The sequence below is a fragment of the Bactrocera dorsalis genome, chromosome 1 (genome assembly GCF_023373825.1).
Source record: "Bactrocera dorsalis isolate Fly_Bdor chromosome 1, ASM2337382v1, whole genome shotgun sequence".
Lineage (NCBI taxonomy): Eukaryota > Metazoa > Arthropoda > Insecta > Diptera > Tephritidae > Bactrocera > Bactrocera dorsalis.
The window spans coordinates 17,158,744-17,182,265 of record NC_064303.1 but is presented as its reverse complement, the minus strand read 5'-3'; the positions used below and the strand labels follow the sequence as shown (position 1 = coordinate 17,182,265).

Genomic DNA, 23,522 nt, shown 5'->3' with positions numbered 1-23,522 from the left:
TACTAACCCAAAAATAGTCTGAATCTTCAGCTTGCAGCAGCCAGTTAGCTATTTAGCTGGGCTGAGAGCCAAACTAGCCAGCCAGGCAGCTTCGAGATATTTATTATTTGTGTAGCGTTGCTTGCTGTTGTTGTTCTTGTTGTTGTTGTTGCTAAAACAGTTATAAAGCGCGCATTGCTCAAAGCCACATTTTTCAGTATGAAGTTACAGACTAAAAGCAACAACAACATAACAGCCAACTTTTGTCGCTTGTGGCAAACTAAAGCGTAACAAAATAATGCGGCAAGCAAGAGCAACAACAACACTAAAGCGCATTAAAAGAAAGAAAACAACATTAGAGCAACAATAGAAATTACAACGTTTACAATGAAATGGCATTGGAAATACTGCAACAATGTTGGTGCACCATTGGTTGCTAGTTGTGCGCCGTTGGTGAGGGCACTCATGGCGTCCATTGCTGTTGTGACTGTGTTGGTGGCGACGGCGGTGGCGGCGGTTGATTAGACTGCAACAATTTCTCTTTCAACCTCAGCGATTCCGGTGCAACATCCATTGGCCTGCCAGCCATTATAGCAATGTGTGTTTGTGTATGCTTGTGTGGCTTGGAAGAAATGCTTCACTTATTTGAGCGTTTATGCAGAAAGCCTTGGTCGAAGCCAAAGTATTGTGTGTGAAAATGGAAAATCGTGTAAATCGTTCACTTTCTATAACAAAGAAAATGGCAAAACAAATTAGCGTTGGCGAAATTTATTTGTCGTTTTGCAAAAGAGAATTCAAGTTGCTTTGTTTTTATTTCCTTTAAGCGAAATTCACTTAAGGAAGTCTGCTTTTAATTTTCGCAGTTATTTTTCGTAGTATTTAAATTATTTTTTTGTACATATTTATTTGTTTCTTGCATTTAATTCGCAATTTAAATAGTTTTCTATTTTCTTGGCATGTCAGGAAATTATTTAGAAAATTAAATAAATTTTCCTAAATTTTAAATATGTTTCACATCAACGTTTTCAGCGAATATATGAACTAGAAGTGGTTAAATCGCTTTGAAATTAAAATAAGGGTTGAGAAATAAACTCTCCTACATTTCACAGTGTAAATAATATATGTTATATGGTGCAAAAAAATATTTCAAATTGATATACTGAACTCAGTAATTATTTCCTAATTAGTGTAAGGGTGCTAATTGTTCATGGGTAGTTAGTAAGGCCGAACTTATAGATAAGACCATGTAAGAAATTTTTACGAAAACTTATTCCGCATATTTACGTTTGGCATAAGTTCCCACATTTATTGAAGTGAGTGCTTTGAATAATATTGGAGTAGTCTTGGGCAGCAAACCGCTGTGGAAGCACATTGTGGAAGAAAGACTGAGAAAGGCTAGCAATGCTTTACATAAGTGAAGGCAGATTCTGGGCATAACCTGGGTACTCTCTCCCTCTCTCATGTACTGGTGCTACACAGCTACTGTAAGACCAATTCTGCTCAACGGTGCAGTATTATAATAAATACGCGTACAGAAATTCACCTATGGGATGCCAATGGAAAGGTTTCAAAAGCTCGTGGCGCTGTGCATAACGGGAGCTTTAAGGACTGGTACTAAACATGCCACCTATAGAATTTACATATAGAATATTTGGGTATAGCTCGGTGGGTAATGGCGGTTTGGCAAGCACCGACTACATGATCCCATTTTTCAACTGGGAAAGTAAGTTAAAAAGTTAGCTGCGCACAACACTCTAAATATTTATAAAGAAGAATAAAGTCCAGACGCCGAAAACAATTTTCGACGGTTTTCAAGCATAAATCGGGCGATGCTGCTGCAATTTCACATTCTACTCGTATATTTGTACGAAGTTCATCAATCGTCGCTGGCTTTTTGGTATAATCCATAGACTTGACATAGCTCCACAGGAAATACTTGTATTCTAACGGCGTCAATTCGAACAACCAAAGCGGCCAATTGACTCACCAACTTTGGCTTTTCGCGCCGTCTTTTTGGAACCATATATTATCCAAGTCCATATCATCCAATTAAGACCAAAAATATTCGGTTATCATTCAGCGGTAGTGACTCGTATTCACAGTAACGTTTTTGCCTTGATCATCATGAAAAAGTACGGTCTAATGACGCTGCTGGCCCATAAACCACACCAAACCATAATTTTTTCGGGATTCATTGGTGACGCATGCAGTACGTGTGGATTGATGCCTGTCCAATAACGCATATTTTGCTTATTGATGCAGCCATTCAGTTTGAAATGAGCTTCATCGCTTAAGATGATTTTTCGATAAAAATCCGGATCATTTTCAAGTTGTCACCCAGCCCAATTCCAGTCAGGCAGCTTCAGTTCTTGCGTTACTTTGATTTTGTAAGAATATAGGCCAATATATTTTCGCAACATTAGTTACAATGCCGTCACAGAGATGCCAAATGCTTGAGAAAGACGTGTGAGAGACTGATTGGGGTCTTCATTGATTTGGATCAATTGATGCGATAGCGGCAGCAATATTCTCAACACTACGGGCACTTGTTCATCTCACTGACACGGAAACACTGTTTATTCCACCTGTGGATGAAATTTTTTCCACCGACCGTGAATTGTACGTAGTACTCCTAAAGTTTAGGTCACTGACTGCGAATTTCGGTGGTAAATTTTAATAATGTCGACTCGTAATTGGAAAAATGGTAAACCTTACTAAAATGTTAAAAGAGCGGGAAAAATATGGCATCATTTGCTGTCCCTATTGGTGAAGAGTTGGCATAAGGCAGCCTTTGAAGTTGCCAGACCACTGTAGTATATTTCAAGCTGAGATCTTTGCTATTGCGGAAGCAATTGCAATTCCATAGTCTTCATCTGCGTAGACAGTTAAGCAGCATTCAAGATAGTAACCTGCATATCGGGCAGAAGTGTTCTTGGAAGCAGGGCAGCAGTGGAATTTGTTGGAAACATCCAATTAGTCTGCTGAATATTGCAGCAAAGGTGGGCCAAAGCCGTAAAAACCTTATCAAATCTGGTCAAAAATCTATGTTATGATGACGTGAAAGAATAATATTTGAGTATTTTGCGTTGTTTGCCGGAATTATGAGCTGAAAACTCTTGGTTTTTGCACAACGATAATGCACAGTCGCTTAATACATTCATTCTTCATGAGTTTTTCAACCAATATGGTACCGCAAACCCCGTTTTTCTCTGACTTAGCTCCGTGTGACTTGTGGCTATTCAGCAAACTCAAATATTACCATGAATCGCTACGCGCATTGAAGGCTATGCCGAAAATTTACCTTCACAACTGTTTCGAGGATTGGAAAAAACATTGGTATAACTAAATTTGGGCCAGGGGGATTACTTTGAGGGAGACGATATAGATTTTAAAGATTAAATTAGAAAAATTTTAATTATGAAAGAAATCTTATTATTTTGTGGCATAATTGTATATGTAATATATAGTTATTTAGTACATAAAATTCATATTCTACAAATTAAAACAAGTGCAGCAATATACAAAATCATATAAAACTTTCAAAAACGTTAAAATGGCTAGAAAGGAATTAACGTTAAATTTAATTTATTTTGATCAATATTTAGGTTTATTTGCGCGCTGTGACTCAAAACACTGCAATGCATTGAAAGCAATTAATTTTTTATTTAAAGTGACAGTAAATTATTTTTGTTATAGAAGTCTTAGACTCACTTCTAAAACTCAGCAAAATTCGATCATAAAACAAATCGATGCTATAAATCTGTCTGAATTTAATTTGTACTAATTTTTATGATATTTGCGAAGTCAACATTTGAGTGTATGCATTTGAATAAATATTTACAAATGTACAAAGATGTGCTTTTAATACATTGAAAAAATCTACCAAATGCTTCTTAAAGCGAATTATCTGCGAATACATATTCATATCAATATTATTGCAAACTAGAAAACAAGTTTGTCGCTTAAGTCTTTCGATTCTGAGCAAATAAGAGCAAAAAACGATGAAACATGTGAATTGAAAGTGAATGGAATGGAAAATTAATTACGTAAGATAGAAACAGGAGTTGTGAGATATAAAATTAAATAAAAATACATAATATTCCTTTTGTATATAATTTTGATTTTATACCATTCTGCTTGAATATATTTTATTTTATTAAAAAAAAAAACTAAAAAAAAATAAAATATTTCAGCAAAAACTCAAGCTTCAATACACACACTATATATAAAACCAACAAAATAAGAAATAAATAAAAGACAAAAAAAACCATAAAAAAAATCAAACAAAAATACTCATGTGCGCATTCCTCACAGTCCGTCTGCCACAAAGTCAAGTTAAAGGTTACAACGCGAACTTGCCAACTGCCAAATCGATGTTGTCTCGCAATTCAATAGAGTTGCTTAGCTTCGAATGCTGCATATATTATGTGCTCAGTGTCAACAATGACCAGCTATTCGCATCAACGCCATCAACTCGCGCCACTTGTGGTCTGCAGGTACAATATATTGCAGCTTCAACGTGTGTGATGTTCGCCAAAATGAAGAAGAAGAAGAAGCATTGTGAAGTACTGTTAAAGTGCAAAGGCGACGGGCAAGCCAACGTGATGAAGCCGTCTTGAGATTTGAGTATTTTGTGAAATATCATTTTTTTTTTTCAATAGTGTGTGAAACTAACTGTGGTAACATGAGCTGCATATGTGAAAAGGTTATGGAGCAGTTTTGCTGAGAAAAGACTTGTCAATTTTTGTGAAGAAGTAAAAAATTTTTGGTTACATTGATTTTAATATTTGCTGGTAGATTGTTTTCTCATAAAAGTCTGATTTACAGAAGCAGCAAAAAAAATTTAGTTGCGAAATCATTCTAAACTAATAAAGAAGATACATAACTCTCGGCCCCATAGATAGCACTAGGCCCATCTACAGAATATTCCCTTCTATGGGTACACTTAACTACCAGTTTCACGTATTACTTATCCCTTAAATGTAGCTTAAGTCAACATTTTTTTAAAGAAATTGTATATAGATCCAGAGCTTAGGACACAAAGGGCATTGAGAAGATCATTATAAACGTAAAGTACATAAGTATAGCTGTGTAATATTAGTTTCTGCCCAAAAAATATTAAAAATATCGGATTATACTCCACTGTGCTTTTGTAGAAGGCATCTATTTTTGAGCTTCAAAGTTCGGTACGATTTTTGACGATGGATTACAAGCCCACGATATGACGGCCTTTGTAAATTGTTAATATTGCCTTATACATTTGTATATAAAAACAAGTATGTAAGAACTAAGTTGTTGTTTATATGGAGTCTTGGGCAAGTTCTCACCCGATTTTATTCATTCCAAGTCAAAAAATGTAACGTTTTTAGAAAACACAAACTCTCTCAATTTTATTAAGATAACTCACATATTGTCCGTTATATGCGGTATAACGTCCGCCGGAAGTTCGAAAATCTTTCTACGTGGCTGCTATATATATTTCTGGCCTAATAATGAAAATAGGAATATTTATCAACGAAATTGGTTTTATTGCTTTTCAAAATATTCTCCATCAAGATTTATACACTTTTGCATGCGCTCAAACCAATTTTCGAAGCACTTTTTCCACTCCGATTGAGACAACAGCATCTTCCGGCGACGAAAATCGTTGACCACCCATTATTTTCTTGATGTGTGGGAATAAAAAGAAATCATTGGATGCCAAGTTAGGGCTGTACGGCGGATGACCCATCAATTCGACTTTTTGGCCGGTCAAAAAGGCGCTGGTTTGAGCCGATGTGTGAGAGCTCGCATTGTCATGGTGCATAATGATTCGTCTTCTCTTGTTCGTTTTTCGAATTTCTCCGAAGACTTCAGGCAAACAAATGGTGGTGTACCACTCAGAATTGACCGTCCTACGTTGCTCAAGCGGAACAGTCGCCACATGACCAGTTTTGCCGAAGAAACAGGCGACCATTTGCTTCGAAGTGCTTCTTCCACGAACAACTTTCGTTGAATTTGGTTCGTCTTGGAAGACCCACACGATCGATTACTGCTTTGTTTCGGGCTCATACGCATAGATCCATGATTCGTCACCTGTGGCGACCTTATAAACGTCTTTTGAAGCACCGCGACCGTATTTTTTCAGCATTTCTTTACACCAATCCACACGAGCTTTTTTTTGAGCGATTGTCAAATTGTGCGGGATCCAACGAGAACAAACCTTTTTTACGGCCAGGTGTTCATGCAATATTAAATGTATGCTGGTGGGAGAAATGCATAAGCATGACTCTATCTGAAGGTAGGTTACATGACGGTCTTGCATTATCAGTTCACGTACGGCATCGATGTTTTCTGGCACAACGGCTGTTTTTGGACGACCTTCACGGAATTCGTCTTTGAGCGAGCGTCGGCCACGATTGAATTCGTTGTACCAGTTTTTCACAGTGCTATAGGAAGGTGCTTCATAGCCATACAAAGATTTTAGTTCATCGATGCACTCTTGTCGTAATAATCCACGTCGAAAGTTGTGAAAAATGATCGTACGAAAATGTTCACGAGTTCATTCCATTTTTTGGCCGAGATGAATTTTTTAATTCCCTGTAAATAACACAATTCACGATTAAATGACAAAACGTTCCGAGTGATGTTATGCTAAAAAATGTCAAACTTTCCAATGGAAAAGTCAGATTGCACCTGGCAACACTTAGTGTTGCCTTGGCCAGAAATATATATAGCAACCCTCGAATTAGGTGTAAACCCATTATCAACCGATTTTTGATACACAGAGTTGCTAAAATACTATAAGTATCAGGAAAGGTTTCTCTCTGAAATGTATTTATATATCTCACACATTTATCAATATTTTCGATAAAAAGTCAACTATAGACTCTGTGATCTACATTTGGTACCCAGCGACTCGAATAGTTTTGGTTCCATTTCTACAATTTTTTTTTGGCCAAAAGACGGTGTACTTCAAAGGCATTTTTCGTGCAAACCTTTAACCTATTATATTAATTGCTTTCTTATTTGTGCATAAGAAAGTGAAAGAATCAAATGAAATTTCAAATTACGTTATATGGAAATGGAGCGTGCTTGTAGTCCGCTTTTACTCAGTTTCACATTGTAGCATAGAAATATTAGTAGAATGTCAATACCGAATTCGGATTTGATCCGAGATACATGTGTATGTGCTTCCCCGCTCTGGAGATCATTATCTTCAACCGAGCAATAACAAAGCAAGTGAAGCATGAAGCTGCGCATCTTGCTGTATCAAAGCTTCAAGCCATTGAACTAAGGCTCAGCGTCACTATGGATACGGTGTCATATTTAGTTAGGGAACAGAACTCAGAGATATCTAATTTTTAACAGATACCTGCCAAAGTATCTTAAGGAGTATAAAAACAGCCTATTTGTTCCCCAAACATCTACTAATAGTTCCATAATCGATAATATGAATGATGAAAACTATTGATGGGTCAAACTTGAAACCAACTAAAGAGCAGCATTTTTCTGTCATAATCATCTCACATATAGGTACCTTCAAAATAAATTAATGCAACTCTGTTTTAAGTTGATATTGCGGATTTAACAAAACAGCACAGACCTTAGAACACTGTCAATAAAGGGCGTATCACAAAATTACTTTAAGGTAGTGTGTTTGATTGGAAGACCAAAATGTTTCTAAGAAAGAGAAAGGTTGTTTGGTAGAAGTCATAATTAACTCAAAAATCGTACGGATTTACTAAAATGTAATCGGCTGAGTGAGGAATATGCGCGGAAAATCATGAAACGTTAACAAATTACCTTTGGAAATACACATTCTTCAAGCGGTTAAAACGAGAAAGATTCTACGTCATTGAGAGCTGCGACAATCTAAAAGAAGGTGAACAGTTACTAAAAATAATACTTTGCAAATTTATAAAATTCAGTGAGTTAATGTATGGTGCTTAGTTGGGATCCAATCAGGTATTTGTGGTCAGGCGTTCCCTCGAATTCTACTTTCACCAAATACCTAACCAATTTTTAACTTATTTTCTAACACTTTTCTAAAGTGCAACGAATCTGGCCTATTTCTTTAGCCTTTTACTTCAAACTAAAATAATATCTGCAATAATAATGTAAAGTATGCTAAAGCAAGATAATAACTATTTACTGATATTCCCAAACCAGATTCATTTGCATAAAAAAAAACAGAAATATTATAAAAATTAGTGGTTCTTATAAAACTCATCTCTTTCTTCCATTTCCCATTACCACATATATATGTACATATATAAGACATGCTTTCATATTTTTAATTATTAACGGTAAATATTCTAGCCTAGTTTGCATATATGCATACATACATACACATGTAATGTGAATGATCTAGACATTGAATATTCTAAGCCGGTACAATGCCATTGGAGCGTTGAAAAGTAAGTGTTTATGCAGCTGCACACCTAAACCTATAAATACACAAGTTACTAGATATGCCTTTGCACATTTCCATATACACATAAATATAGTAAATAGATATGCATTGAAAAGAGGTCGCTAGTCGCATCGTCTCTAAGTTTTTTTTAAGATTTTTTATTATTTTTTTTTTTGTTATACTCATGTCCGTATGTAGTTTAGTTTAGTTTTGCATGACTGATTGCCGCTCAGCTGAATGAAGTTCAGTTCAAAGTCAAGTCGTTACGTGTTTAGCTATAAACATATGTAAATTTGTAGCTATTTGCTAAATGAAGAGCAGCAAAGAAATTTAGAAGGTTGTATTTTTGTTGTAATAAGTGCAGGGAAAGGTTTTTGTTGGAAGAAATTTGCATGCATGCATATGTAATGTGGAAATGTTAATTATGTGCAGTGAATGGACTTTTATGCTCTAAAAAATAAAAGACTCGCAAATATACATATATTATTTTTAAGTATATACATACCTATGTACATCATTTTGCTTATTATCATTATAATTTCTTATATGATTATTCTTATAAACACAATCATCTCTCATTTCGTGGAATCAGTTATATATTTGCAGTTAGAAGTCTATTTTATTTGAGTTTATCTATATTAGATAGATATACCAGGACTTAACTGAAGTGGCTTTGACTGGGATATCCTACACTACCTTCTGAGATATTTGGTTTTCTCGGTTTCAGCTGATCATTAGAGCGGCATTTTATATATTGCTAAACAGTTTCGACGCCATATTATTAAACATAGATCTTGTCACCAGTAATGATCCATGATGAATGTGGGGTTCTCAGCTATTCGGCAAGCATCTCTTTATGACCTCTACTATATTGATTTTGCAAATGCTTGAAGTCTTTTAGTACAAATTTAGGATTGAAAGATTTATTGACGCAGCCTGTGTCGTATGCCAAAAATAAATAAGTTCATCAGTCAGGTAACTATGTGAAAGTATTGATAATTTATCGAAGAAACGTAAATCCATATCTTTTGAGTTACTAAAGAAGGTTTCACGTATTATCATTCACTAGGCTTTAGGTTATGATTTTTGATTTCAGATATGGTGATTTTCGTTACAATATTCATTTTTAATAAACTTATTTATTTTAGGTAGAGTTTTTTTTTAATAGTCAATAATTTTTGTATTAAACAGTTTTCGTAAACCCAACTTACTTAAATTTGTCATAATATACAGGGTGTTACCATAAGGGTGATATGATTTCTTAAAACAAAACACACTAATTGTTAAGGAAATTCAAATGTTTTTTTATAGAATCAATACAATTAAGTTCTGAATATGCAGCCTGTCAAGTAAGAGCGTGGTTGATTTTACCGACAGTTAATAAAAGATTTCGCTCTACTTCCTTCGCGAGCCGATAGAGGGAAGCTTCTCCTTGATGCATTGTCAACAAAGGTTCAGTTTTCGTTGATCCTTTGAAAGAAAATCACGTTAAACGCCATGAGTGCTAAGTACGCGTCGCGCTACGAGCTGCGCTCCTTTGCATCCACCCGAAAGGTCCCAAAATGTCGCAATCAGCGGCTGCTAAATATATGAAAAAGTCGAAGGCATTTGTACAAAAGTTGATACAGCGATATAAAGTGGCTAAAATTATCAATTATTTACCAGAACGTGGTTTGATAGGAAAAGTGAACAAAAAAGATGAAAAAATAATATAATATTGATAGAGATTTCGAAAATGTCATTTTTACTGATGAATGTTCTATATGGGTACGTTCTGTCCTCACGCGAGCCTGGTCAACTTCCACCAGTAGGCTTGTTCAGCGGACCGTAAAACATGGAATAACGGTGCATCTTTGGGGCTGGTTCTCAAAGCAGGGATTCGGCACTTTGTACCTCTTTACTGACAATGCCGAGAAAATGATAAAAATCTAGAAAAAGGCTTTACTGCTATCTGCCAAACGATGGTTCATCAGAAAAAATGAAGATCGGAGTCTGCAGGAGGACAACGATCCTAAACACTGCAGCAAACTCTGTACTCAGTGGAAAACTCAATCTGGCATCATTACATTGGATTGGCCGTCGCAATCGCCCCATGCAAACCCTATTGCAAATGTGTGGGCATATATTAAGCAGAAGCTTCGTGGAAGATACACGTTCACTTTGAAGCAGTTGTCTTACGAAATTCGTCAGATCTGGCGATCCTTGCCAATAAATTCGCCACTAAATACGCGTCAAATTAGTAGAAAGCATGCCTCGGAGATGCCAGGCAATTATCGACGCCGGTGGTGACTGGACATATTATTGACCAAATTGCATCATTATTTGTAATGTTTACAATGTATATATAAATATGAAAGTTTCATAAAATAGTTTTTTTATAAATTAACACGACCACACTCTTACTTGACAGTTTGTAAGTATACCTTTCCGTGATGAAATATGCTTAGTTTTTGAGGAACAAACTAATGCTAACTTTTTTCACCTTTTTTCAAAATTTTCCTGAAAATTTTTATCAACTTTTTTCAGAAACTTTTTTTTATAAACTTTTCAAATTTTTTTTATTGTTTATTTCATAAGCTCAAGGTTCAGTAGGAGCGGTCAAAATATAATTAAATATTTTGGCATCAGCCTAAATGTGGGCGTGGTTTATAAGAGATATGGTCAATTTGGGATGAAAAACTGAAGTTTAATTTGTTAAAAAAAAAAATTCGTTTCAAAATAATTTTTTTTTAATTCTGTTTCTTAAATTTTTTTTTTTAATATTTTTCAAATTTAATTTTTTCTTCTACAACAATAATTTTCTTCTTTTAATTGCTTACTTAAAATAATTTTAATTTTAATTATTTTATTCTTCTGAGTCTCTAAATTTCTTTCTTAATATTTTTTTCTGTTTTTATAATTGTTAACTGAATAATAATTTTTCATGACTCGGCTAAAACGCGTAAGCGATGTCTACGCCAATAAAGAAGAAGAAGAAGAAGTAGAAGAAGTTTTTTTTATTAGTTTTTTATTATTTTACAATTTGAGTTTCTTAAAATCTCTTAAAAGTGAATTAATTATGTCAATTTAATTGTTTTCAAAATATTTGAAATAATCATGAATTTCTATTTTTTAATTTTTATAATTTTTAGCTTTTCCAAATTTGTCCTGACTTAACGTTACGAGGCATGACAATTAATAATGAGAGTAATTCCATAAAAAACGTATTTTTGAAAATTATTCTACAACTCTACCATCCCCTTCAAAATAGTCCCCTTGGGCAGCTATACAGCGATTCATGCGCCTTTTCCATGCTTCGCAACATTTCTGGAACGCTTCGACTGGGATGTCTGCGAGTAGCCTCGTCACGGCCGCCTGGATGTCCGTAATCGACTCAAAATGGGTTCCTTTGACCACCGATTTTATTTTAGGAAACAAAAATAGTCACAGGGTGATATGTCGGACGAATAAGGCGGTTGTTGCAACACGGCGATCCCTTTAAAGGCCAAATACTGGGACACGCTGAGAGCGGTGTGGCACGGCGCATTGTCGTGATGAAGGATTCAGTTACGAGCGATGTCTGGGCGCACCCTGTTGACTCGTTTTCACAATCTTTCGAGTACTTGGCAATAAGAGGCTTGATTCACAGTTTTCCCCGGCGGAATGAATTCTTTGTGGACGATTCCACGGCTATCAAAAAAGGCAATAATCATTGTTTTCACCTTCGACTTGCTCATGCGAGCTTTTTTCGGGTAGAGGGCGCGCGGAGACAACCATTGTGAGCTTTGGCGAAACCTGAGCACGACTAAGAGCACTATCACCATACACTCTTACAATTTTAAAAGCGCAATAAAATCAATCTCATTACTTAATTGTCAAACCTCGTATATGTACAAATTAAATCTTTAAACGATTTATCCAATGAAGAAGAGATAAGATGATTTACAAAAATTACCATGGCAGACCTTTATTTTAATGTACTGATTTTAAAATTATTAAATTATTTATATCTATAAAAATTCCACTTCAAACTCCATTGATTAAGTTCTATCTAACCATCCACTCATTTTTATCATCGGTTTCGTATCATATCGTTTCATTAACACTTCAATTAGCTCTAAACAAATTCGTATGACAATCAAGCTTATGGCGGTATAAGCGTATTCTCTATCCAATTTGCGAATATATTTTAATTTTTTTTTATTTATTTCTTATAAATTTATTTCGAAACTGAAATTGTATGTATTTGTGTACAATTGCTTGCATTGGCTTATGAATCGAAAACTTATTGCAAATAAAATCTAAGCCAATCTCAACGAAAAATCTTTGCACAGTAACTCCTTCAGGTCACACAAGCTTCTTTGTTCGTTGACCTCTACGCGAGCAATCGATGCACGCCTTTGTGTGGCACGTGGCAGTGAGTTAGACATAATCCGCAGCGACGTTTTGTATGAACTGGCGCCTAGCTGGCACCTTCACAACTTTAATGTGCCAAACAATTTATCATTTTCGAAAGACTGCAATAATTTACGGTAATAAAAACGCACAGCGACGGTCGGTCAAGCGATTGGCAACGCAACTTCACAACAAATTCGGACAAGGCGAGAATTAAATTACAAATAATAAAAATAAAAATTACAAATAATAAAAAATAGAATAAAATAAAAAAATCTAATAAAAATCATACACCAACCATATTTACATAAAAACGGTGTTTGTGTGTGCGCTGAGCAATATTTAAATGCGCACAAAAAGTCGTGCCACATTGGCACTTGCAACCTGATAAACGAAAATTGATTGGCCACAAAAGATTTACGAGCGCACAGCACAAGCCAAAAACGCAGTCAAAGCCGAAGTCAAAGCGACCAGCGGCCAAAATAGACAGGTTAAGAAGTCAAGTCACCAAGCCAAAGCGTCATGGCTGCGCTAACAGTGCCTTGTGCTGCTGCTGTTGTAGTTGTGCTATGGCGCTTATGTATGCTTGTTATTGTTGTTGTTGTAGATTTATGCCATGCAAAGCTGCACTTCACTACCCATTTGATTGGCATTCGGAGTATAAAATAAATACGCGTGCATAGCGTTTACTTTATTACCATTGCGCCACACAGCTGATCGCTTGTCATGCAGCAGCTGACGCTACGAGACCGACCAAGTGGCATGGCGTGTTGCAGGCGTTGGCGTTGGTGAATTGTGGCACTGACGGCGGTCAAAGTGCAAAATTGCACTACAAACATTTGCGAAAAAATGGAAATTTATGAAAACAATATAATAAAAAAAATTATTGTTTTCAAAGGAACAACAAAATTGAAATATATGAAAACAACAATAATAAGTGTTATTGTTTTTATGGAAACAACAACAACAAAAACGTTAACTTCGGCGACAACGAAGCCATAATACCCTTCACAAATAAAAAAAATTTCATAAAAGGACTTGAGTTGGATCGTTCAGTTTGTATGGCAGCTATATTCTATACAGATTCGATCCGAATAATATTTTCGGAAAATGTACCGCTGTTTTGGATAATGATCTCTGCCGAATTTCGTAAAGATATTTCGTCAAATAACAGTACTTTCCATACAAACACTAGATTCTGTTGGGTCCGTTTGTATGGCAGCTATATGCTACAGTTGTCCGATTTAAACAATTTCTTCAGAGATTATTTTGTTGTCTTATATAATAATCCACGCCAAATTTCGTCAGGCTATCTCTTCAAATAAAAATGGTTTTCATACAAAGACTGGATTTTGATCGATCAGTTTGTATGGCAGCTATGTGTTATAAAGATTCGATCTAATCAATTTCTTCGCAGAATGTACCATTACTTTAAATAATAATCCGTGCCAAATTTTGTAAAATTATCTCGTCAAATAAAAAACTTTTCCATACAAGGGCTTGAGTTGGATCGTTCAGTTTGTATGACAGCTATATGCTATAATGGTCCGATATTGTCAGTTCCGACAAATAAGCAACTTCTTTGAGAGAAAAGAAGATGAACAAAATTTCAGGGCGATATCTGGGGCTAGCACCTCAATATATAGACAGACGAACATCAACCCAGTTCGTTACGTTGATCACAGACCATACTTTAGAGGGCCTCCAACGTTTCCTTATGCGCATTAAAAACTTCGTAGCAATGTTTAATATAGTTTACACTGTTCAGGGTATAAAAATATTGTACTTTTGATTTTGCGATTTTAATTTTTATTTTTATGTAATTTTTTTTACTAATTCTTTCTCAGCCAAAAACAAAAGCGCAAATAAAACCGCAATTTTTATTGTTATTGCCATGAGTTGTATGTTAAAAATATTGAACACAATAACTGTAAATGTGGCAGTGGAAGTGTGACTCGCACTTTGTTGTTGTTGTAGTTCATAGGGTGAGTGGTCGGCGACAATTGAGGTTGGGTGGTGTTTTGTTACACACAAAGAGAATCGCATGCAAACAAACATTTTTTCTAGAAAAAGAGACTGGTATTCAAACAAAAATTTTTATAGAAAATGTTGCAAGAATAAAGCATTTTTTTTAATATTAGAAAATTTGCTGACTATCGCTTTAAAATTTTTATATTCTTTTTACCAATTTTTATATTTTTTTACCAATTTTTATTTTTTTTTTTATTAGAAAATTTGCTGACTATCGCTTTAAAATTTTTCATATTTTTTTACATTTTTTTTTTTTATTAATTAAAAAAAAATTTTCTTTAATTTTTTTATTCAAAGTTTTTCTCAATACAATTTTTTTTATAATTTTTTTACAATTTTTTTTATAATAAAAAAATTTTTTTTCTTTAATTTTTTGTTTCAAATTTTTATTTCAGCAAATTTTAATTTTTTTTTTAAATTTTTTTTTTCGTATTTGCCATTTGCAATTTATTGAAAAATTTGCCATGCAACATTTTATTTTTATTATTCCTATTTCTTATTTACAAACATATTTTTTTTTATTAATTTTTTCTAACCCCACAATGACTCAACGCCAGCGTTTTGTACACCTTTTGTCAATTTAACGCTGAGTAGTGCGCATGTGTACATGGAACTGTGGCACTGTTATAGAAAAATAAATGCGAAAAAGCATTTTTGTTGTAAAAATTCAATTGATCAGTGGGTAAACAAAAGTAGGCTATGGTCAATATAATGACTTTCAAATATGAATATGCGCTAAAAAATGTTCTCGCTGATATTTTGCACTGATAATTTGATTAGTGTTGCCTAAAAGTGAGTGAAGTGATTGTGTCTTTGCAAAATTGAAAAAAAACTCTACGTAAAAGCATAAAGCGGTAAGAGAAGGTAGAATTTGAGTACAAATATACAAATAATTTGTTCACCTTTATTTCGAAACTGAACAAAAGTATGCAAGCTTAAAAATATAAAAAATTTAACTGTTAAAAGTTTGATAAATCTGAAAGTCGCAGCTCTCCGGCCAATAAATATGAATACATTTGCCATAAAAGAATTTAAGTGAATTGAAAGCTGTCAATAACACTTCAGCAAAAACTTTTTATACAACAAAAATGTAATCAAGCGACAAATCTTCATAAATGGTGCTATAAATTGAGACATCAAAAATTTCAATAGAATACGATTTTGACAAATCTTGTAAAGCTTCTAGCCTTTCCAATATAAAAAAACAGAAAAACTTTACTTACACTGCCTTGCAGCTATTATATCAAACATAAATAAAAACCTTTTCCATACAATAATTTCATTTTGATGGACAGTTCGTATGACAGCTATATGATATAGTAAACCGATCTGGAAAATTTCTTCAACTATTTAAGCGTTGCCTTAAAAAATTATATCTGCCTCATTTCGTGAAGATATCTTGTCAAATCAAAAAGTTTTCCATACAAGTACTTGATTCCGATCGATCGCTTAGACAGATGAACATGGCTAAATCGACTCAACTCGACATGATGATCATTTATAAAGGGTGATTTTTTAAGAGCAAATCATAACTTTTTTAAAAAAAAAAACGCATAAAATTTGCAAAATCTCATCGGTTCTTTATTTGAAACGTTAGATTGGTTCATGACATTTACTTTTTGAAGATAATTTCATTTAAATGTTGACCGCGGCTGCGTCTTAGGTGGTCCATTCGGAAAGTCCAATTTTGGGCAACTTTTTCGAGCATTTCGGCCGGAATAGCCCGAATTTCTTCGGAAATGTTGTCTTCCAAAGCTGGAATAGTTGCTGGCTTATTTCTGTAGACTTTAGACTTGACGTAGCCCCACAAAAAATAGTCTAAAGGCGTTAAATCGCATGATCTTGGTGGCCAACTTACGGGTCCATTTCTTGAGATGAATTGTTGTCCGAAGTTTTCCCTCAAAATGGCCATAGAATCGCGAGCTGTGTGGCATGTAGCGCCATCTTGTTGAAACCACATGTCAACCAAGTTCAGTTCTTCCATTTTTGGCAACAAAAAGTTTGTTAGCATCGAACGATAGCGATCGCCATTCACCGTAACGTTGCGTCCAACAGCATCTTTGAAAAAATACGGTCCAATGATTCCACCAGCGTACAAACCACACCAAACAGTGCATTTTTCGGGATGCATGGGCAGTTCTTGAACGGCTTCTGGTTGCTCTTCACCCCAAATGCGGCAATTTTGCTTATTTACGTAGCCATTCAACCAGAAATGAGCCTCATCGCTGAACAAAACACGCGCGCGAAACACATTTCGAACCGAACACTGATTTTGGTAATAAAATTCAATGATTTGCAAGCGTTGCTCGTTAGTAAGTCTATTCATGATGAAATGTCAAAGCATACTGAGCATCTTTCTCTTTGACACCATGTCTGAAATCCCACGTGATCTGTCAAATACTAATGCATGAAAATCCTAACCTCAAAAAAATCACCCGTTACATATATTTTGGGTAGGCGAAAGTCAAATTTTAATTTTTTTTTATAATGATATAATAAAAATAAATAAATAAACAAATATGTACCATTTTGGTCAATCACCTTTTGGTCAATCAACTTGTCTTCAACTTCCTAGAATTTAATTATTTTTTTGGTTAATTGAAGCTTAAACCTTTCCAACATTATATGGTATGACACAATGTTATTGGTAGCACTGGAGATATACGGCAACGACATCTATTGACAAAATACGAAAAGACTTTTTCGACTACTCAATATATATTTTATATGGTCTCCGACGTTTTCTTCTAGATGTTACAAACTTCGTGGCAAACTTGATATACTCTGTTCAGGGTATAAAAATTATTATAAGTACGGTTGTGTTTTGAAGAATTTTGTAAAATTTAAAACCTTTCGAGTAATAAAAAACAATATTTAGGAATTATAAATTGCTTAGCACTTTTGCTACTGAAACTGTAATTAATAATAGGTTTTTGACTTAGCTAATTATATTAATTATTTCCGTCTAAATGTAGGCAACATTTGTTTGTTATCGTTCCTGTCGCTGTTTTATTTATTTTATTTTTTCATTATGTGAAGAAAAGGTTTAGAAAGCTAAGGAAAGGTCCCAGCTAACATTACTGATTGCTTGGCGATTTCAGCATCAATAAAGTAGGTGCATGTCTTGACTAAATATTGAATTCTCTAATACTATCAGCCTAACTGTAGGCTGGATTTTCTTATTCTCCTTTGCGCCAATTTTTACAATAATGAATAATATTGGCCGCTATGACAGATCTAAAAAAGGTAAAAGAAGATCATCTGCTTCTAGTACTTCTGAATCTCAGCATAGACCTTCTGCGCTTTAACATAGTCAAATTCATGTATAAAAAAAAATATATCTAAAGATTTATTTTTGTAAGGTTGTTGAAGACAATTCAAAGAAAATTAAATGTGAAAGTAGTGCTTATAAAAATCTATTTGGGTTCGAGAAGTGTCGTAACACTTGCAAGGCCTCACATTTTTATCAATAATCATAAATGAAACTCAAAAATTCTTCGAGATTAATTAAGAAAAGTTCTTTTGTAGAATCACAAAATATTGAAAATACCACGCAGAAGATTATCGATCGGTTCTATTCTGTATCCGATGTTATCGAAAGATTTAAGAACGAATACTCATGTTCAATGTTGTAACTGTCATAAATGTATTATGTAAATCCAATAATTTGCAAATTAACTCCGCTGACGAATGCATTTAATGACGTGCAATAACCCTAAAGGTATGCTTCTCAAAATATATCAAGATGCTATACATTCTAGGAGAGGAATTTAAAGAGAGTTTCCATCGTAGCCTTACAAGTTAGTGTAAGAAATCCAATCCAATTCAATAATTTGCAAATTAACTCAAGAGACGGATGGATTTAATGAAGTCTAAGAACCCTAAATGTATGCCTTTCGAAATATATACACCAAAATACCTTCTATAAATTGTAGGATTTTCTATTTTATATGATTTTTCAAAGTTTACTTAGAGCTAGCATTTTTTTTTAATTTTCTGATATTTAATTTTAGTGGATATATGCACCAAAATGCAAGAAAAGTGTAAACTGATCGCATATAAGAAATTTTTAGTACTAAACTAAGCACCAACTCTCAAAAGCTGGCGTCCAAACATACGTTCACCACGTTTTAAAATTTCTTACCAACAACTCGAAACTTATAATATCACATTATAGCATAAAGCTTTAATTTACATACGTTCATATATTTATAACAACTATCCCGATCCTTACAATCCTATACATAGACGCTTACATACATACAAAACTCATATGCTCATTGACATTTGTCCTTTCTCTCTGCTCATTCCAGATATCCGATTCCCAAAACATCTCACAGCCGAATGGCACCCAACACACACAGCGCAAACAGCTCGAAGTGCTGCAGAAGCGCACCGCTAACGGTGCCGTACAAGTTATACGCGCACAAACCGTACAAACATCCTCATCCCGCTCATGGTCCTCGTCCAATTCCAATTCCGCCTCGACATCTGCCTCCGCCTCCGCCTCAGCATCGCCCATTTGCATGCAAACTAATGTTATTGGCGGTCGTAGCATATTGCACAATCACAACAACAGCACAAATAATCACACCAACAACAACAACAACAACAGCATTAATAACAGCAGCAAACATTTTCATAGCACATTGCAACAGCATTTAGCTGAGGCAAACACTCATTGGCTGCAACTATCGCCGCCAACGATTGCCGCCACTGTGGACATCAGCGAAGTCAGCACGGATGATGATCTCGATAAGGCAGCTGCAACAATTGCCGAAACACAGTACATTGTTGACGATGGCGAGATCGATGAGGACGCTGCTGGTGATGGCAATGGCGAGAGCGTTTGTAGTGGTGGTGGTGGCGTTGACGTCGACGCTGCGCCATGCAATTATTCAATTAGTCGCAGTGGCAGCGCGGGCAGTGGTAGCGGCGGCAGCAAAGGTCACGCTCTGTCATCATCGGCCGCATCGTCGTCATCCACATTGCATTCGCAGTCGTCAGGGTTGCTGGTGCCCGATACGGCGCCAAGCTTGAAATTGAGTAATCTCATGGTAAGCTAATGAATGATCTTTAAGTTGTTGTTTTTTTTTCTGATTTACTTAAATACGTGCTTGTTTTTGTTATGCCGTCGTCGATAATGGGCTGGCTGTTTGGACTTGCTATACAGCTTACCGTGATTAATATCTAACGTTGGGTAAATTTCTTTAATTGAAAAATTGAAATCGGTGTAGCCAAAGCAAAATGTTAATTGATTGTACGCTAGACAAAAAAAGTTGGAAGCAAACTTGTTTCCGTTTGCTGATTTAATTTATGTAGTGTAAACAAAATTATATAATATATTTTTTAAACTAATGAACTTGTGACGCTAAAATCTTATTTATTGCTATAAACAAGTTTTCGTTTGGAGCGTGTTTTGAAACACACTTGCTGTTGTTTAGACATATTTATGTCACTTCTGGTTGAATTGAGATTTTCGAACACCGACTGAAGCCATACCTAATGCAGGTTCAGTATCTTACATTTATAACTCGGGAAGCTGGCGAGTTCGGGTCTATAATAGCAAATATATATAAAACTACATCTGAAAACGTGACCGACTAACGACTAGCATACAACGGAGAATATTTTTCTAATACTTTCTAGCCACCATATTTAATGTAAACAACCTTCAGGTTGAATTAAGGTCTCTTAATGAGGAAAAAAGTTAATTTATAATGATGATACTGTGTTATAATGATAAACTGTGTCCAAATTCTCGCAAACAAAATTCTCTTTGGAAAGCACAAAAGTCTTTCAAGCCACCAGTAGATTCCAACATGCCTCTAAGACAGTTGAATGGTAATTGGGCACGTAGTGATGAGGACAAGGCAAATTGCTTTGCAAATCACCTAGAAAAGGTATTTCAACCCAATTGCCCAAATAACAACTTTGAGTTGCCAACCTTGCCCAATACCGCAAAAGAGTCGCATGTGTCTATTAGGACTTCTACTTCTGAAGTTACTAGAATAATAAAAGAGCTTAACCCCAAAAAATCACCTGGACATGATAATATTACCCCAAAAATGCTAATTGAGTTACCAAATATTGCCGTAAAGGTGCTCTCTTTGCTCTTCAATGCAATTCTTAATCTCGGACACTATCCAAATTCGTGGAAAAAGTCGCAGATCATCTTGATAGACAAACCTGGGAAAGACTTAACACAGCCGTCTTCATACAGACCAATCAGTCTTCTACCCTGTCTTTCTAAGATATTTGAAAAATTGTTACTATCAAAGATGACTCCTTTCCTCCACGAAAATAATATAGTACCAATGCACCAATTTGGGTTTCGTGAAAAACATAGCACGATTGAGCAAGTAAATAGAATTACTAACGAAATAAGAAGAGCATTTGAGCACAGGGAGTACTGTTCAGCTATATTTCTAGACGTGGCTCAGGCGTTTGATAAGGTATGGCATGAGGGCCTTTTTCTGCCTTCAAAATTATATAAAACATTGGAATCGTATTTAAAAAATAGAAAATTTATGGTAAAAGTGGGAGATTTCATATCTGATGAAAGACACATAAGGGCTGGTGTACCCCAGGGCAGTGTTCTAGGCCCAACACTATACATCATATATACAGCAGATCTTCCAACAGCTAACAATGTATTAACTTCTACTTTTGCGGACGACACAGCTATAGTGAGCCGTAACAAATGCCACATAATAGCATCAAAAATATTAGCCGAGCACTTAAAGTTTGTCGAAGAATGGCTAGCTAACTGGCGTATAAAGGTAAATGAACAAAAGTGTAAGCATGTTACATTTTCGCTTAGACCAAAAATGTGTCCGGCAATAAAAATTAACAATATTTTAGTACCCCAAGCGAATGAAGTAACCTATCTTGGTATTCACCTAGATAGAAGACTTACGTGGAAAAAACATATATCTAGTAAAATAACTTGCATGAAGATAAGAGCTGCAAATTTAAATTGGCTATTAAATAAAAACTCCAAACTTAGCCTAGACAACAAAGTGCTTTTATATAATGCGGTCATAAAGCCGATTTGGATGTATGGCATTCAACTGTGGGGTACGACCTGTGCAACTAATATAGACATAATACAAAGGTTCCAATCAAAAATGCTTAGATCAATCACGTGTTCACCATGGTACATGCGTAATGAGAATATCCATAAAGACCTTGGTATTTCTATGGTAAGGAAAGAAGTAGAAGACAGCAGAATTAAATATATATGTAAACTCCGTGATCACCCAAACCCTTTGGCTAATGCTTTGGTACATTCCTGCAATGAAACACGCCTTAAAAGAAGAGATATGCCCGCGTACTGAGGAGCAATGTATCACCAAAACACCTCAATCATTTGCTTGAGCGTGTCTAGCTTTTAAATAGGTTTAAGATTTTATTACTTATTGTTAGGCTTTAAACACACAAAAAGCAGATTCAATAAATAAAAAGATATTGAAACAAAAAAAAAAAAAAAAAAAATTTATAATGATTTTTATCTTGAGTTTGGTAAATTTGTATTTCTGCTATATATTATAGTGGTTGAGTCTGAATATTACATTCTGAAAAAACTACCCGGAAATTATAAATAAAACGTAAATCATTTAATTATTCATCAATATTTATTTTGTCACATTCAAAGTAATCCCCACCAGATGTAATATTTTCAGTCTTCGAAACCCTTTTGATAAGCACTTTTTAGGTTGGCATTCAGCTCCTTCAATTTCATCTCTTCGATCGACTAAAAATAATTTCCACGAAGCGGCAATTTCAGTTTGAAGACAAGAAAAAAAACCACACGGTCCCAAATCTGGTGAATACGGTGGTTGATTGACGGTATTCATTGCGTTCTTGGCTTTAACTTCAGTCACAATCATGGTTCGAAGCGTTGGTGCATTATCATCGTGTAAAATCCATGCACTGTTCCTCCACAATTCTCATTTTCGATGGATGTTTTTACGCAAACCTCCCAATACTGCCAAATAGAACTCATTATTAACCATCTGTTCCTCCGAAATAAATTCATGAAGCACCAAACCACAAATATCGGTAACAAGAATAAGCACTTTGATTTTTGTGCGGCTTTAACGTGGTTTTTTGGTTTCGGCTTGTTTTTTAGTTTCCATTCCGATGATTGTTGACTTGTTTGCATCATAAACAAATCAATACATGTCTAATCGGCAGTTATAGTGCTTTCCATGAATGTGGGATTAGAATTCGCACGATCAAGCCTGTCCAAATATACTTGTTTACGGTACTCTTTTTGGAAAAAATCAGCTTCTTTTCTTGACGAGTCGAGCAAGAACGCATTTCATACCCAAAATATACGCCAAATCCTTCGAACGGACTCGAGAGAGATGTCAAGCTCTCTTGCCATGTATCAAACACTTGCCCGAACCCCACATCCTTCACTTCTTTAATTTTTTCATTAGTTGAAAAGGTCGACGGTTTATCAGTACGAAGCATGCATTCAACGACCTCTCGACTGTCTTTGAAGGGTTTGTACCACTCATAAGCTTGCGTTTTTGATAAAACTGAATTACAGTAAGCCTTTTCGAACATTCCCATTGATTCCATATACGAAATTCGGTTAGAAATACAAAATTTTAGACAAATTCTTTGTTCGATATTTTTTTTCTTTGTAAAAATCGCAACCGACTTAACCAGCTGCTGTAACAAACTGGTTGACAGATCGCACTTATACATATTTGACATAGTACTTAAGGAC

General features: G+C 35.1%; 1 protein-coding gene across 12 annotated transcripts in view; it reads left to right on the top strand.

Annotated features, from left to right (window-relative positions):
- LOC105222035 (pneumococcal serine-rich repeat protein) overlaps nucleotides 1-23,522 on the top strand; it is a 153,156-nt gene that overhangs the window by 105,381 nt on the left and 24,253 nt on the right. For 11 of the 12 annotated variants that reach the window (XM_049451902.1, XM_049451906.1, XM_049451928.1 and 8 more), the window contains one exon: nucleotides 19,093-19,836. The exons of the other annotated variant lie outside the window; for it this stretch is intronic. In XM_049451902.1, the coding sequence (XP_049307859.1) occupies nucleotides 19,093-19,836 (744 nt within the window). The remainder of the gene's footprint in view (nucleotides 1-19,092; nucleotides 19,837-23,522) is intronic. 12 annotated transcript variants of the gene reach the window in all.